The 13,792-nt window shown below is 36.4% G+C and overlaps 1 protein-coding gene across 1 annotated transcript in view; it reads right to left on the bottom strand.

The window, feature by feature from the left end:
• Positions 1-265: 265 nt before the first annotated feature.
• The window catches only part of SEMA3D (semaphorin 3D), a 126,477-nt gene continuing 112,950 nt past the window's right edge, over positions 266-13,792 (bottom strand). The window contains exons 16-17 of the mRNA XM_008686297.2: positions 12,175-12,314; positions 266-4,659 (exon numbers count right to left, since the gene is read on the bottom strand). Coding sequence (XP_008684519.1) covers positions 4,234-4,659; positions 12,175-12,314 — 566 coding nt within the window. The 3' untranslated portion in view covers positions 266-4,233. The remainder of the gene's footprint in view (positions 4,660-12,174; positions 12,315-13,792) is intronic.

Here is a 13,792-nt window from a genome sequence, read left to right as displayed (position 1 = left end):
GTGGTAGAAATGTTTATGCCAGTCTGCCGAAGCCTGAAGTCAGATCACAGTAGAGCGTAGCTATATAATTGTATTGACTGGGGAGAGACATCTATTCCTTTCTTTCATAAGAGAAATTACTGCATACTTAAGGTGCAAAACATATTTACTGAACGTTACCAGGAAATATTTTCGTAGGTATTTGATTTAGTGCAATTCCCTGTCAAATATTCCGTTACTGTGTTTAGGTTTGAAAATAAAACTTGCACACAAACCAACATTCTGTTTGTAGCCATGGAACACTAATGTTTGTGTTTTATTATAATACAACCAAAATATACATCTGACAATTTTCAATTATTTTAGATTACAAGACTACATTTCTTTTAAAACAGAAAACTGTAATTTGAAATTGGTAATTTGAAATTGAATTGATTGTAGAAATTACAATACCGGAATTAAATTACATGATTAACTGAAGATTGTTGCCCTTTCCCCAAAATCATCTATCTCAAACTTACCATAAATACTTTACACTACAAAATATTTAAATGAGAGGTATAAGTCATGTGCATGTTCCTGTCTTTGCACTGTCAGTACGTAAAATGTTGGAATTTTAGATCTTATATTTTAACCTCACATGTAAGCTAAGTTATTTAAATATTTTGGTGATTTCCTGTGAGAAAAAATATACCTTTCTATAAAAACACTTCAAAATTTCTTTTTTTTCCCTAAACTGTCCATTCCCAATAAGGCTAATCAATTTTCCAACATGTTGTCTAAGACAAATGTTAACATTCTAAAGAGGAGTTTCAGCTTTAATTTTCCTTTGTATTTATGATATTTATGAAATATAGCTTATATTTAAGTTTAAAATATCAGTGTTTAATGAATGCTATTGTTCAACTTAATATTTTGTGGACATTTGGATAATAGCAAATTGCCTTTGAAAGCTTAATTTTGATAATGTTGAAAAACAGGCACTGGCCACTGTAAACTTATTTTTTAATCGAGTCTATACAATTCAGCAGGAACAAAACTTAATAGCATAAAAGAACTGAAATATAGACCAAAGGCAGAATTCAAGAGTAAGACTGTTTTGTAGGCAGCATATTGTAAATGAGCATCAGCTAGCCAACAGATTGACGAGATTTTCGTGTAGATTACAATTCTTCTACTGTTGTAGCTTTGGGAAATTTCTAAATTCTCTATGACAGTTTTCCCATCTCTTAAGTAATTTGGTTGGTTTTCAGAAATGTGTATTCAGTAATATGAATGTAGTGTGTTGAGCTCTTTGGAGGAAAAAAAGGTTCTACATAAATTAATTACTTAGACTCTTCATTTCTAAGCAAACTCTTAAAATTCCCAATAAACTGAATGTAAATGTATGCAGAAAGGCAGGATTCCATTGAGCAGCATAAATAGCTGGAATGAAACGCAGGCGAGAATATGCAAGTTAAAGACATACGTATTCAAAACAGGGGAGAAAAATATGAAACCAAGAATAGGCAGACATTTTAAGACCTCTCCATAGATAACAAGTTTCTTAACAAACCTATCTGAAACTATTAACTATAATTTTACTTTTCGTTATTTCAAGGAAAATTTGGTAAAACCTTCAGTGGTGAGGAAGTATATATTGTGTCTCATCACTAGACTTAATAGAGTCATACTGTCCTAAGTGTTCTAGGCAATTAAAAGATTAAAAAATTAAATGTAGCTTAGATGTCCTCTACCTTTATAAATACACATACGTCTTTGCCCGTATGTTTTTGTATTATATGACATTTTGTTTTACTCAATATTTACTCAATATTTCAAATATATTTTAATCAATTATCAGAAATTAATGTTTTAGATCCGAAGCAGCCAAAATATTAGCTGTAAAGTAAAAGAGGTTGCCCAAATTTTATCTAAATAATTAAGATTAGAAAGGAGTAATTAAAAAATGGCTTGAGCTTTCATATTTTGATGAAAACCAAATTTATTACACAACTTAATCCTAACACTTGAGCTTCATGTAATATTCCCAAAGACCCTATACTTTGATAATGGCTGTCTGATATACAAATCTTAGGAAATCTTAAAAATGAAATGTTCCCATTTATTTGCTTTGACCTTGCCATAAGTTCCTGGAACATTTAAACCCTGCAAATCAATAATTACAAATGCTCTCCTTATGATATTCAATTAGCAGCCCGATGCTCCCTATAGCTATTCTTACGCATTACTTTTTTAAGAGTGATTGTTTCTGATTCACTTAAAAAAAAAAAACTTCAAGTTTTTGGTAGAGTGAAACATCTACAAATATTTACGGGTATCATTTCAAACGGGGTCCCTAACCTCATACAGCCATGTGACTACTTTGAGATAGGTAAGCAAGGCAAAGAAAATGAACGTAAGATTGAACATTCCGAACATACGGGCAGTCACCGACGTGCTACTGAAACTCTCGTAAGACACCCTCTAACCACATAGGTTCTCACAGGCTCTTCTTTCAAGACACGCAGAATGCATGCGAGACGAGCAATGTCTGCTATTCAGTTTTCTGAAAGGCTGCCTTCCATGTGAGGAAGTGACTAATTTTTCATTTCACACTAAAAAGGGCGTGAAGAGGCCAAACAGAAGAAGGCAAAGGGTTTTGTGTTCCAAGAAGGAAAGGTGAGTTCTGCTCCAACAGGCAGGAAACATACCATACGTCCGCAGAGAGGGATAGTCAAATTGGAAACATTTGAAAAGTGCTAACAAAATATGAAAAATGTTTATGTTAATGCTGTGAGTTTGGTTTCTTTACATGCATTAGTCTTATTTATTATTAAATTACTAAAACAATGCTACTTGAATTACAGCGTACAATCTCGGAAATGCAAAAAGATTGTGTGAAGAAAAGATGTCAAAGAGTTAATTTAACCCTTTCCGTTGTCAACATTTTTGCATTTGTTCTATTACTCAACAAATATATATCCCCTCTCCCCACCACTGTTTTCTACCTAATTCTATCCCTCTATATATGTATATATTGTTATTTTCCTAGTCACTCAAATAAAATCCAATAATCCAATATTCAGGAGAGAATAAAGGCAGTAAATTGAAATAATTTACAGAGTATAACGAAATTTTAGAAAAAGAGAGAGGAAGTACTACTGAAATCCCATTGGTTGTAAATAAATTTGTGTTCATTCTTCCCATGATCTTTTAGAAAATTTACTTTTCCTCAGACTTTCGCTAGCAGTTTGTTATAAGGTAGAAGTTTTTTAACAGATGGCTTACAAATTGGCAGCTACTTATACTCTAGTGACTAAAGCCACATTACATTTTGCCCACTTTATTTGTGATTGTTCTTCCTTTTTATGGGGATATGAGTTTTCCCCAAAGCCAGAATTTATGGCTGTCTTTCTTTCTGTCTTTTAACAAATCCCATCTGCATGCCTTCCTATTAGGACGCAGTATATATCATGGTGTTTCCCTTATTAAAATGTTTTCCCATATCTTATTAAAATACTTATGAAGCATTCCGTCCCTGTCAAGCTCAGCATATATTCCAGAAACACATAACCGAGCACCAACTTCTCTCTGTGAACCTGTTCCTCTTGATGAGTCAGAAGGAATCCTGGGAGGACCATTTACATCCTTCAGTAAATCACACTGCAGTACCCTGGATGTAACCCCTGTGGTCCGAAATCACACACCTCTCCAAATTCCTAAACCGCGCACTAAGAGTGAAGGGCTCCCTGGGAAAGTTCCTGCNGAGAGCCTGAGCTGTATGAATTTGTGTCTTCCCTCCAATTCCTACCACAAGGTAGCCAGTTCTAGAGTGGAATGATATATCTGTTCCTAAGAACACATATATAGCACAACTGCATGGTCAAGTCCATGCTTAATGGCCATGCAAGGGAAATAAAGCACCTCATTACAGTATCAAATTTGATGCTCTCTTAGCTCAATTATTTACATGACATAATAAATTCAAAAACTCAGCACATCAAACATTTACAAATGTAAAGCCTCCATTTTGAGGATAATTCTGATACTTTGAAGGTACGTGTTTAGTTCTTGGAAAACTGGTTCAGATGAATTATTTGCCCTTACTACGCCACAGTCACCATACACAGTCTTATTCAGATCACTGTTCTTGTGTCCTTTGCTTTAGTAAAACTCCATGGAAAGCTCTTATGAGTTAGTATACGGGGTGTACAAAACAGAAGACGGTATTTTTGCAGGTAAAGAATTCTTTTCTTTAAATTAAACAGACAACTACGTGTCCATGGTTCTAGGAAGCTCATCCAGGTCTCTGTGATGTCTTCGATTTCGTTTCTTCTTCATTTCCTGCATGTGCTTCCACTTCGGGCCGCCCTTGTTTCGCTGTCTCCGCTTCTCCCGGTGCCACATCTGTTCGCAGTACTGGTCGAGGCTGAAGTTTGGGCTGCTAAGGATTTGGATGTAGTCTTTGTATCTCAACCGTGACTCAGCCAACAGATCCTTGCCCTGCCCCTCCTCGTGCTCTGCCCTCTGGGTGTTTTCCATCTGTTCATTCTCAATGACATTCAAAGTCAGCTTCACTATGGTGTGGATGAAAGTGTGCTCCTGTGCTTTGCAGTAATACATCCCAGAGTCCTTCTTCTGCAAACTTCGAATCAGTAGCCCATATTCTGTTTTGATGATCCTTTCATCAGGTTTCAGCTGCAGAATTGGAAAAATGTAGGTAATAAATGAAAAACAGAGAGGGCCGTGAGCAAACGAACAGACGCCACATAGTTTAACTTAGAGGAACCTAAGAGATCTATCCTCATCTCTGTCATCGAGCACGAGATTATCAGCCACAGTTGAAGAGAGTAAAAGAATTCCACTAAAGTAACAGCCCCCAAAGACACATGTTTGCTTCTCATTATTATCTAACAAAACCTTTGGAATATAGTTAGTTTTTCTCCCAGTGTACAGATAGGAATCAAAACCTATAAAAACCAATGAAGCAAAACTGGAACCTATCAACTAACCATCTTCACAGAGATCTCAGACAGCAAGTGGTATACTAAGAACCCCAACAGGTATTTAAATTTCAGAGCTAGAACCGGACATTGACAGCCATTGTGCCGGAAAAAGAGCTTTTAGGGCACGCTACTACCTGTAATAGAGAGCTAGAACAATGATTGCAAAAGGAATTTACTCCGTTTTCTGGATATCACCCAATAAGCGAGCGAATAGCGTATGGAGACTGTAAGTGGTGACTTGTTAAAAGTCTAATGGAAAAGCATGGATACAGCTTTTTGGATGTTTGAGCTGTAACTGAGTAAGACCATAGTCAGAAGGTTAGCAACATTTAAAGCTGAATTTCCCTTTTTACTATGGTTTGAATTTTGATAGTGTGTGTACATGTGATACTTGAGATTATATCATTTGTGGAAATATTTGCCATACCTCGGTATACTATAACATAGTAATGTGATTTCAAGTGTGAGAAAACTCAATGAACAAAAAGAACCCCTCCTGAAATGTGATGCTCTTTCCCTTTGAAGCAAGAGTACTGAAAGATAATTCAAACATTTGAGCTTGCCTGGCGCACAGGCTGGTGTGAAGAGCAAACCTACCTTCCATAAAACTGCAGGCATGTTTACCCACACCAGAGCCCTGTTTCATGTGGAATATTGTTGAGTGTCTCGGCATTAAGTAGAATAACAACAACAACAAAGACGTCTGGAAGACTTCCCAGTTTACACATCTGCCCCTGTACTGTAGTCAGCCGATGGAAATCAAGGAGGCATAAAGACAGCGAAATTAAATTTATTCACAGTGGGTGGACTCTACTCTGCATCTTTATGTGAAAAATATGTAGGAAAAAAATCCTCCGATTCTGGAAATCTGAGAAAAGGAAAAGAAACATCTCTGGCTACTGGCCCAGTTAACTAACAAGTACATAGCCAACCACCCTCTATGCCAGAGAAATGCAGCTGGCGGGGTACCACTGGAGGCCAAAGGCAGGTCACAGCCCAGATCCCTGGTTAATGAGGCTGAATGGTCTCCAGCCTGCCTTCCTCCTAGGCGGAATCCACACCATCAGGGTTTTGTTTGTTTGTTTGTTTCCCTTAACCTTCCCATTTGGTGATCTGGGCGTGTACTTTTTTTTTTTTTTTTAAGAATGGATTTATTCTAAAGGCCCAAGCATTTTAAAATGCTGTTGTAATACACACTAATGTTGAATTCACTTACATTCTCAGAGATTTTGGGAGCCTCATGTCTAAAATAAATATGAACTTGAAATGGGAGGATTCTCAAGAGCTAATCTTAAACAGAAATATCAAACTCAAATTTAACACACTGCATATACCTTTTCCTTTAAATAATTTTATTGTAGGAATTACTCTTTAAATTTTAAATACATCTTAGGTCACAAAACTCTGACTCCATAGCCGAGGATCTGGTCCTTATCTGCAGACTCTGCTTCCTATGATTACTCATTTATCTTCCCCGATCGCTCTTCCATTTATCAAGTTGGTGACACAGCATATGGTGTATTTGGGGGTTAAACGTAAAGCTCTTTGAAGGTTAAAGTGTGAAGTATTATAGACTACTGCTGTGTTGCTGGAGAGCTGCAGAGGTGATGTTCTGAAGCCTTTATTTTTGTAATTCTCCTAATAGAAAACGGCCCGTGGTTATTAGCGTGACAATCAAAGTGGGTGACTTCAGTTCCAGTTCATCTCTAGATTTCCTTTTCGTAACTGGGACTCTTGCTAATGCTTAAACTGCACTTCATGATTGTCACAGCTCTGACTCACTACTTTTTATTGTTCTCTTTAATCTCCTGACAGGAAGAAATTATGACTTTGATTTTGCACACATTATGCAACACTTCATCATTATCCTTGCTGTACTCTTTTTGTATCCTGTTTATCCGTTTTACTCTGAAGTTCGGCTCCCCTTCCCTCCTTTCCAGGCTGTGTCCGTCGCTATAGGACTCAGAGTTTCATAAACACCTGGTGTCCCCTTACTCCCATGCGGTCCTTCCCTTTTTCTTTCTTCCGTGGAACGCTTAGTTTTTCTTTTTTCTTTGACCCATAGATATAAAACTTGCTTTAATAAATTTCTTTCTGGATTTATCTAATGTTTATTAGATCATTTCAGTGTTTTTTTCTTTCTGAATCTTCAAAAATAGGCCTTGATTGAAATCGTATCTCTCATAAAATACAGTTGGGATTGATATTTTTTCCTAGGATTTCCTTGCGATCTAGAGACACGAATCTGCGCCTCCGCCGAAATTAAGCGGCTGATTAACCTTGGCCTACTTTACATTCCCATTCTCTGTGCTGCTTTCATTCCACGCTGGAAGAGGATGCATTACGCAGACTGTATCTCGACAGTGAGATGTCAGCACAGTCCATTTAGAAAATTCAGCTCCTTTACGAAGAGATAATGTAATCTCTGGCCACTGATTTAAACTCATGGAATTTTCTCCACTCTAAAAGTGATAAGTAAAAACCGCTCAGCTAAATCAAAACCATGCTTGAACTGGGGTCGACTATTCATTTGCCTAATGTGAACAAGAATAATATATTTGGCATTATTAAATGTAGATCTTCAGTGAAGGGCAATTCATTTAAAATGAAAAGAATAACGTGGAGGGGGACAAAGGACGTTTAGGTACTAAGCAGCAGGTAAAGGTCAGGGACTATGCTCTCTGATAATAGCAGCCTAATGGTAATTCCTTTGCAGATAATTCACCTGTCAGTTCTCTCATAGCTAAGCATTGCATGTGTCTTGGAAGTGACGAGGCCTTTAAGAATATCTCTTTTCAGCAACAAATGTAGACGGAAGACTTATTTAAAAATAGTGCAGAGGCAACTCCTTACTTAAGAAAAGAAAAATTGAATTTATACATAGTTAACCCCTAGATTAATGTGGTAGAAAATGTAAACTGCAATGGTAATAATAACACCATAAAATAACTAGAAAAATATGTGTTTCCTGTTTCATTGGGGAAGGAGTTTCTTTATTTATTTATTTATTTATTTATTTGACAGAGATAGAGACAGTCAGCGAGAGAGGGAACACAAGCAGGGGGAGTGGGAGAGGAAGAAGCAGGTTCCCAGTGGAAGAGCCCGACGTGGGACTCGATCCCAGAATGCCGGGATCACGCCCTGAGCTGAAGGCAGACGCTTAACCACTGTGCCACCCAGGCGCCCCGGGAAGGAGTTTCTAAGCATAATAAGTGAGAAATCATAGAGATATAAATCTACAGATTTGTCTATATAAAATATAAAACTCTTTTTTGTGAGGAGCACAATAAAGTTTAGACATAAAACATAATAAGTTACTTCTATTATGTATAACATTAGAATGTTAACATCGCTAATATATAAAAGACTTGTGAAAATCATTTTTAAATGAACACTTCAATGTAAACTAAGCAAATGATGGGACAAGCACTTCACCAAATACAACTGGAACCAACAGCTAAGAAACATGACAAGGTAAATTCACAACCACTAATTTTCAAAGAAACAGATATTTACACGGGCACGTGGGTGGCACAGTTGGTTAAACTCTTGTTCCAGCTCAGGTCGTGAGTTCAGAGTTGTGAGATCGAGCCCTGTGTTGGGCCCCATAGCGCAGAGTTTGTTTAAGACACTCTCTCCCCCTCTGCCCTTCCCCCAGCTCAAATAAATAAATAAATCTTTAAAAAAAAATAGATATTTACATAACATATTTACACGATACGACATTTTTCATATCAAACTAGTAATGATGTTCTTAAATTGTAAAATACAATTTTGCCTCAGGAGTCCAGAAAAGGTACTAATATGGTGATTTGGGTGAGAAATTAGCAACACAAAGTTGGTTATCAAAGGCCATAAAGATAATTAAAGCCTTTCACTCAGTTATTTTTACCTCAAAAGATTTGTCCTAAGAAAGCATTTAGGAAAGCAGAGGAGGATTTAAATATCAGGAAGTTGACTACTTTTTTTTTTTAAGAGGAAATGTGTTATTTAAATAACATGGGATAATCATGGATGACTGTGGCATCAGGGTATTGGGTGTAAGGGACAGTAAAAATATGGTATTATAATCGAATGATAAGGAAAATGCTCACAGTGTAATGGTTAGTGGAAAAAAAGCTGGAATAGACATCATTAAAGGCCTCATAATCCTTTATGTGTCACTATATTTTCAAAACAATTTATATTGCTTTTATAATAGAAAGAAGAACAATAAAACAAGGACCTACAAAGAGAAAAATACAAATATTTGAAGATATTTTTTAAAATACTTTTTAAAAGCCACACACACACAAAAATACTACCACAAATGGCATAAGGTATTCCCTCTTCTAGTCATTCAGACCGCAGAAGTTCAACAGAAGCTCAGGGACTGCCGATTACCTCGCTACTTACAGCATAAACATCATCAATTTCAAGAATAGCTTTATAAGGAAGTCCGCAGATAAGTGACTCATGACCTCCCCAACAGCACCCAACTGTGAAACAGCTCAGTGAGGAAATGTTCTCCTCCTGGCAGCAAATAAGCCGGTGACAGGCTCTGTGCCACAGGAGAGCCTAGTCCCTCCCACAGGGTGTTTTTCAGTGGGGGAGATTCCAAACTGTGACCTTCTTGGTAAGGAGCAGAAGGTAGCCTGCTGGGAAAAGTGCTTCGAATCTAGTCTGGATCTTGCCCCTTTCCTCAGCTCAGGAAGCAGGATCGCATATCCTGGACAATGTGTAACTACCTATTTACAAAGGTAGATGAAAATTCCAGTTGGAATATTACAGCTAAGATACTTTGAAGTACAATACACTATTTCTGCTCCATTAAAATTCATGGAGCATGGTACCACCATGACTGTGTGATACGCTCTTAAAAGGTACATTAAAGTAATGCATTGCGTTTTCAGGAAGATAAAAGACATGAACGCAAATGTGAATAGGCAAATGTATATACCTGTAACTAGGAGATTACCCCAAGCAGAGTACCATAGTTTTTCAAAAGTCAGATTAACTTTGCCATGGAAGAAACATAATTATTAAAGAATTATATTTAACTGATGAGAGGTCATAAAAATTTATCGACTATAAAATCAAAATACTAGTTTGGGACATTTAAAAGTAAAATATTGCACTGTAACTAAAAATCTGCATGTTAAAAACATTCAGAAAACATTGCTCCAATATTTCTTTGATAAAAAGTTAATCCTTTATGTTTCAACATTACATAATCACTTCAAGGTCAGATAATATTTTAATGTATATATTGGGGAAAATGGGGCCCTTAAAATAAACATTTAGTATAAATATGGATATGCCATAATCTTAGAATTTATGGATGTCAGTAATGATGAAGAATCAAGTTTTATTGGGGAAATCTGACATAACAAACACTAGAATATTCCCTTGGTATTAATTATGTAAAGAGTCAATATTTTAATTAAAAAAGTTGTTCTCGAAGATTTCAGATGAAGAGAAAGATCTTACCACCTTAATGTAATGATGGAACACATCTTTACATCAATTTCTTATGATAAAATTTGGTCCTTCTACTGCAAGTCTTCTCAACTCAGCACTACTGAGATTTGGGGCAAGAGAATTCTTTATTGTGAGGGATTGTGAACTGAAGAATGTTTAGCATCATCCCTGACTTCTATCCATGAAACGCCAAGAGCACCTTCTGCCGCCCCCCCAGCTGTGACAACCAAGAATTCTCTAGATATTGCCAGATGTGGACAGTGTAGCAGCAATGTGGTTGAAAACCACTATTTTATACTAATGTACAACTGATTGCATACATTATTTTATTTTTTAAATATTTTATTTATTTATTTAAGAGAAAAGAAAGAGAGAGCAAGCATGAGGGGGGGGGGCAGCAGGGGAGGAGCAGAGGGAGAGGGAGAAGCAGACTCCCCGCTGAGCAGGGAGCCTGAAGTGGGGCTCTATCCTAGGACCCTGAGATCGTGACCTGAGCCGAAGGCTGATGCTTAACCGGCTGAGCCACCCAGATGTCCCTTAAATGTTTATAGACTTATCAAGAAGGCTGTATTCTGGAGCATTTGGTCTGCTGTTTATATGACAGAGAAACTCAGTGTTAGAGAAGTTACAACCTGATCATAAATCCTCAGCCGTCAACTGAACATGTGATCAGTGCTATTTCATATTTCGCACATCTTCCTGATAGAGTATATGTAATTGTATATACATACTTTACACTTGTGAATAATCCTCTGCTTTGAAATTCACATTCTCATCTGTATTTTCTCATTTTATTTTCATAGTAACCTTTGTATTTATTTTGTTCACGTTAAAAAATTCTGGCCCATACGGGCTCAGTGATATTACCAAAGGACATAGGACCGGGATTCAATTGAACATCTAATTCTGAATCCTGAGTTCATTCGATTACTCATTACAGTGTCCTCAGTTTAATATTGGGAATATTAGAACTCTATACTGAGTTTCACTAGTTTCTCTTAGGCACTGAAATAGAAAAATAAAAACCCTGTCAATTACCCTTTGTTTCATGGCCCTCAAATAATAATACAGGATTTCTCAGGCTACCCACAGTCACCTCATTAAGTTCAGTAACATACATAACTTATCTACCTCACAAAATTTCTGTGATTGTTTCAACCCATATGTATGTCCTAGAGAGACTGAAACAGAAAAAGTCAAAAGATGAAGGGAACATCCATGTTACTTTTCCCTCTGTTGATTTAATTTTAATATGTAAGTGTGAAAAAGTACACATCCAGCTAGGTATCCAACTTGTTCATATGATATAATAAAGATAGATCTTTCTATTGTTATACACATTCAACTTGTCTTATTTTATGATATAACACAATATGAGTTAAAATTTAGTCCTTATCCTACTGCGGGGGAAAATATTGTGTTCTTATTTTTTGATCAGGGCATTGTTCTAAACTATGTACAATCTATGAGAATGTTATTTGAAAAAAAATATGTAACTTTCTTACAAAAATTCAATCTGCTTTTAAATATACTTTATTAATGTATCTGTATTAAATTGTCCTATTCTTATCTCAAATGCATTGTTAAGTTTCATGTTAGTGAGTATAAATTGTTATTTTCCTTTGTATCAAATAGTGATGAGAGCACGGAATGGCACTGAACATTGAACACCTCTCACAACCAAAACTTGATTTAACTTTTACCCTATATCCCTCAAGGTGATCATTCTTTGATGACTATAACTTACCTCCTCTCGATGCTCATCTCCTGACCGCTGGATATACCACTTAATAGATGCTTGTTGGGATTTAGGTATACATTCCAGAAAGGTTGAATTAAATTCAATGCCAAAAATCACCTTTTCATCAGCAGTTTCATGACTAATGCCTGGAAAGCAAACATGGAATAGGAGATTAACCTTGACCTTATTTTAAAAGCAATGGGAAAATAGGCTGATTTAGAACAGATGCTATGGGGGAAAGATTCATATACATTATTAAAGGGAAAGGAAATTCATGATATAATATTGTTACCTAAGAGTCAAATATTATCTAATAGATTGACTTTTAAAACTCTATCCCTGGGGCACCTGGGTGGCACAGCGGTTAAGCGTCTGCCTTCAGCTCAGGGCGTGATCCCAGCGTTCTGGGATCGAGTCCCACATCAGGCTCCTCCGTTATGAGCCTGCTTCTTCCTCTCCCACTCCCCCTGCTTGTGTTCCCTCTCTCGCTGGCTGTCTCTGTCAAATAAATAAATAAAATCTTTAAAAAAAAAAAAATAAAACTCTATCCCTGCATTGCAATTTTTACCCTTTCATGAATATATTAACTATTTCCAACTGTTTTTTTTTAAATAAGAATTCATAAGACCTAACTCTAAACATTGAATCTCTTTATCTAAGCTCAACTGAATAAAAGTTTAGTGTCTTTTAATGCTTCACACGTTTTAATTTGTATAAAATAGAACCAATTTTGTGGATAGTTCTGGAAGAGGAATTTACTTCATCTTCTAAGAGAAATCCTATCATGAATTGATCCACAGAGCTGACCATATAACATTAAGACATTTTAATATCAAAAAAGTAAGTACAATGGTCTGTACTTGATAAAATTATATAATGATATTGAGCTGGATGCTCTAATACTCCGAATCTGGACCTTATCTGTATTATCTACCAAAAAAACAGTTCTCTCTTATTCAAAAAGGGATACTTAAGCCCAACACGCATTTGCTATAAGATAGTTAATGGGATGCTAAAGGAACAGTGCCTCAGACACCTTATTCTCGTAAATCAACAGCACCATCTGAAATACATTCCATCCAGAGTAGCCAAAGGCTGTGTCCCATGTGTGATCTAAGATCTGTAGCTCAAATTTGATCAAATAAAAAATGACGGCTGTTCGGCCTGGCCCAAACATGTACTTTTTCATCATATATTCAGATGTCTCAATTCTGCAGATGGGCCTACTTAGCATAAACTAAGAGTAAGGCTTAAGGGACCTCTGTGAATCCTAAATGTAAGCACACAAAATTATCAGCAAATGGCATGAATGCACATTTATCCAACAGTTAGACTTTCCTTTGAAGAAACTTCTTTTTGAACTTGTTTGTGTTTTACCACCAATGATTAAGTCAGGCGTGCTGACACCATTATGAATTAACCGGATCTAACCTTCAAAATGTGTGGATTCCATTTGAAACTTGTAAGATATCCACTATCCCTGCCCATTCAACAGATTATATCTACGATTTTCACAGTTAATAAATTCCTAATGCACAGAAAGATTGCCAGTGCCAATCATGGAAGAGAAAGACATGCATTATTTCACAGTAACAGATGCCATTCTCCTGAGCAAACGGAAATC

Source organism: Ursus maritimus, unplaced genomic scaffold, assembly GCF_017311325.1.
Source record: "Ursus maritimus isolate PB19 unplaced genomic scaffold, ASM1731132v1 scaffold_3, whole genome shotgun sequence".
In the NCBI taxonomy this organism is placed as follows: domain Eukaryota; kingdom Metazoa; phylum Chordata; class Mammalia; order Carnivora; family Ursidae; genus Ursus; species Ursus maritimus.
This window is presented reverse-complemented; position numbering and strand designations above follow the sequence as displayed.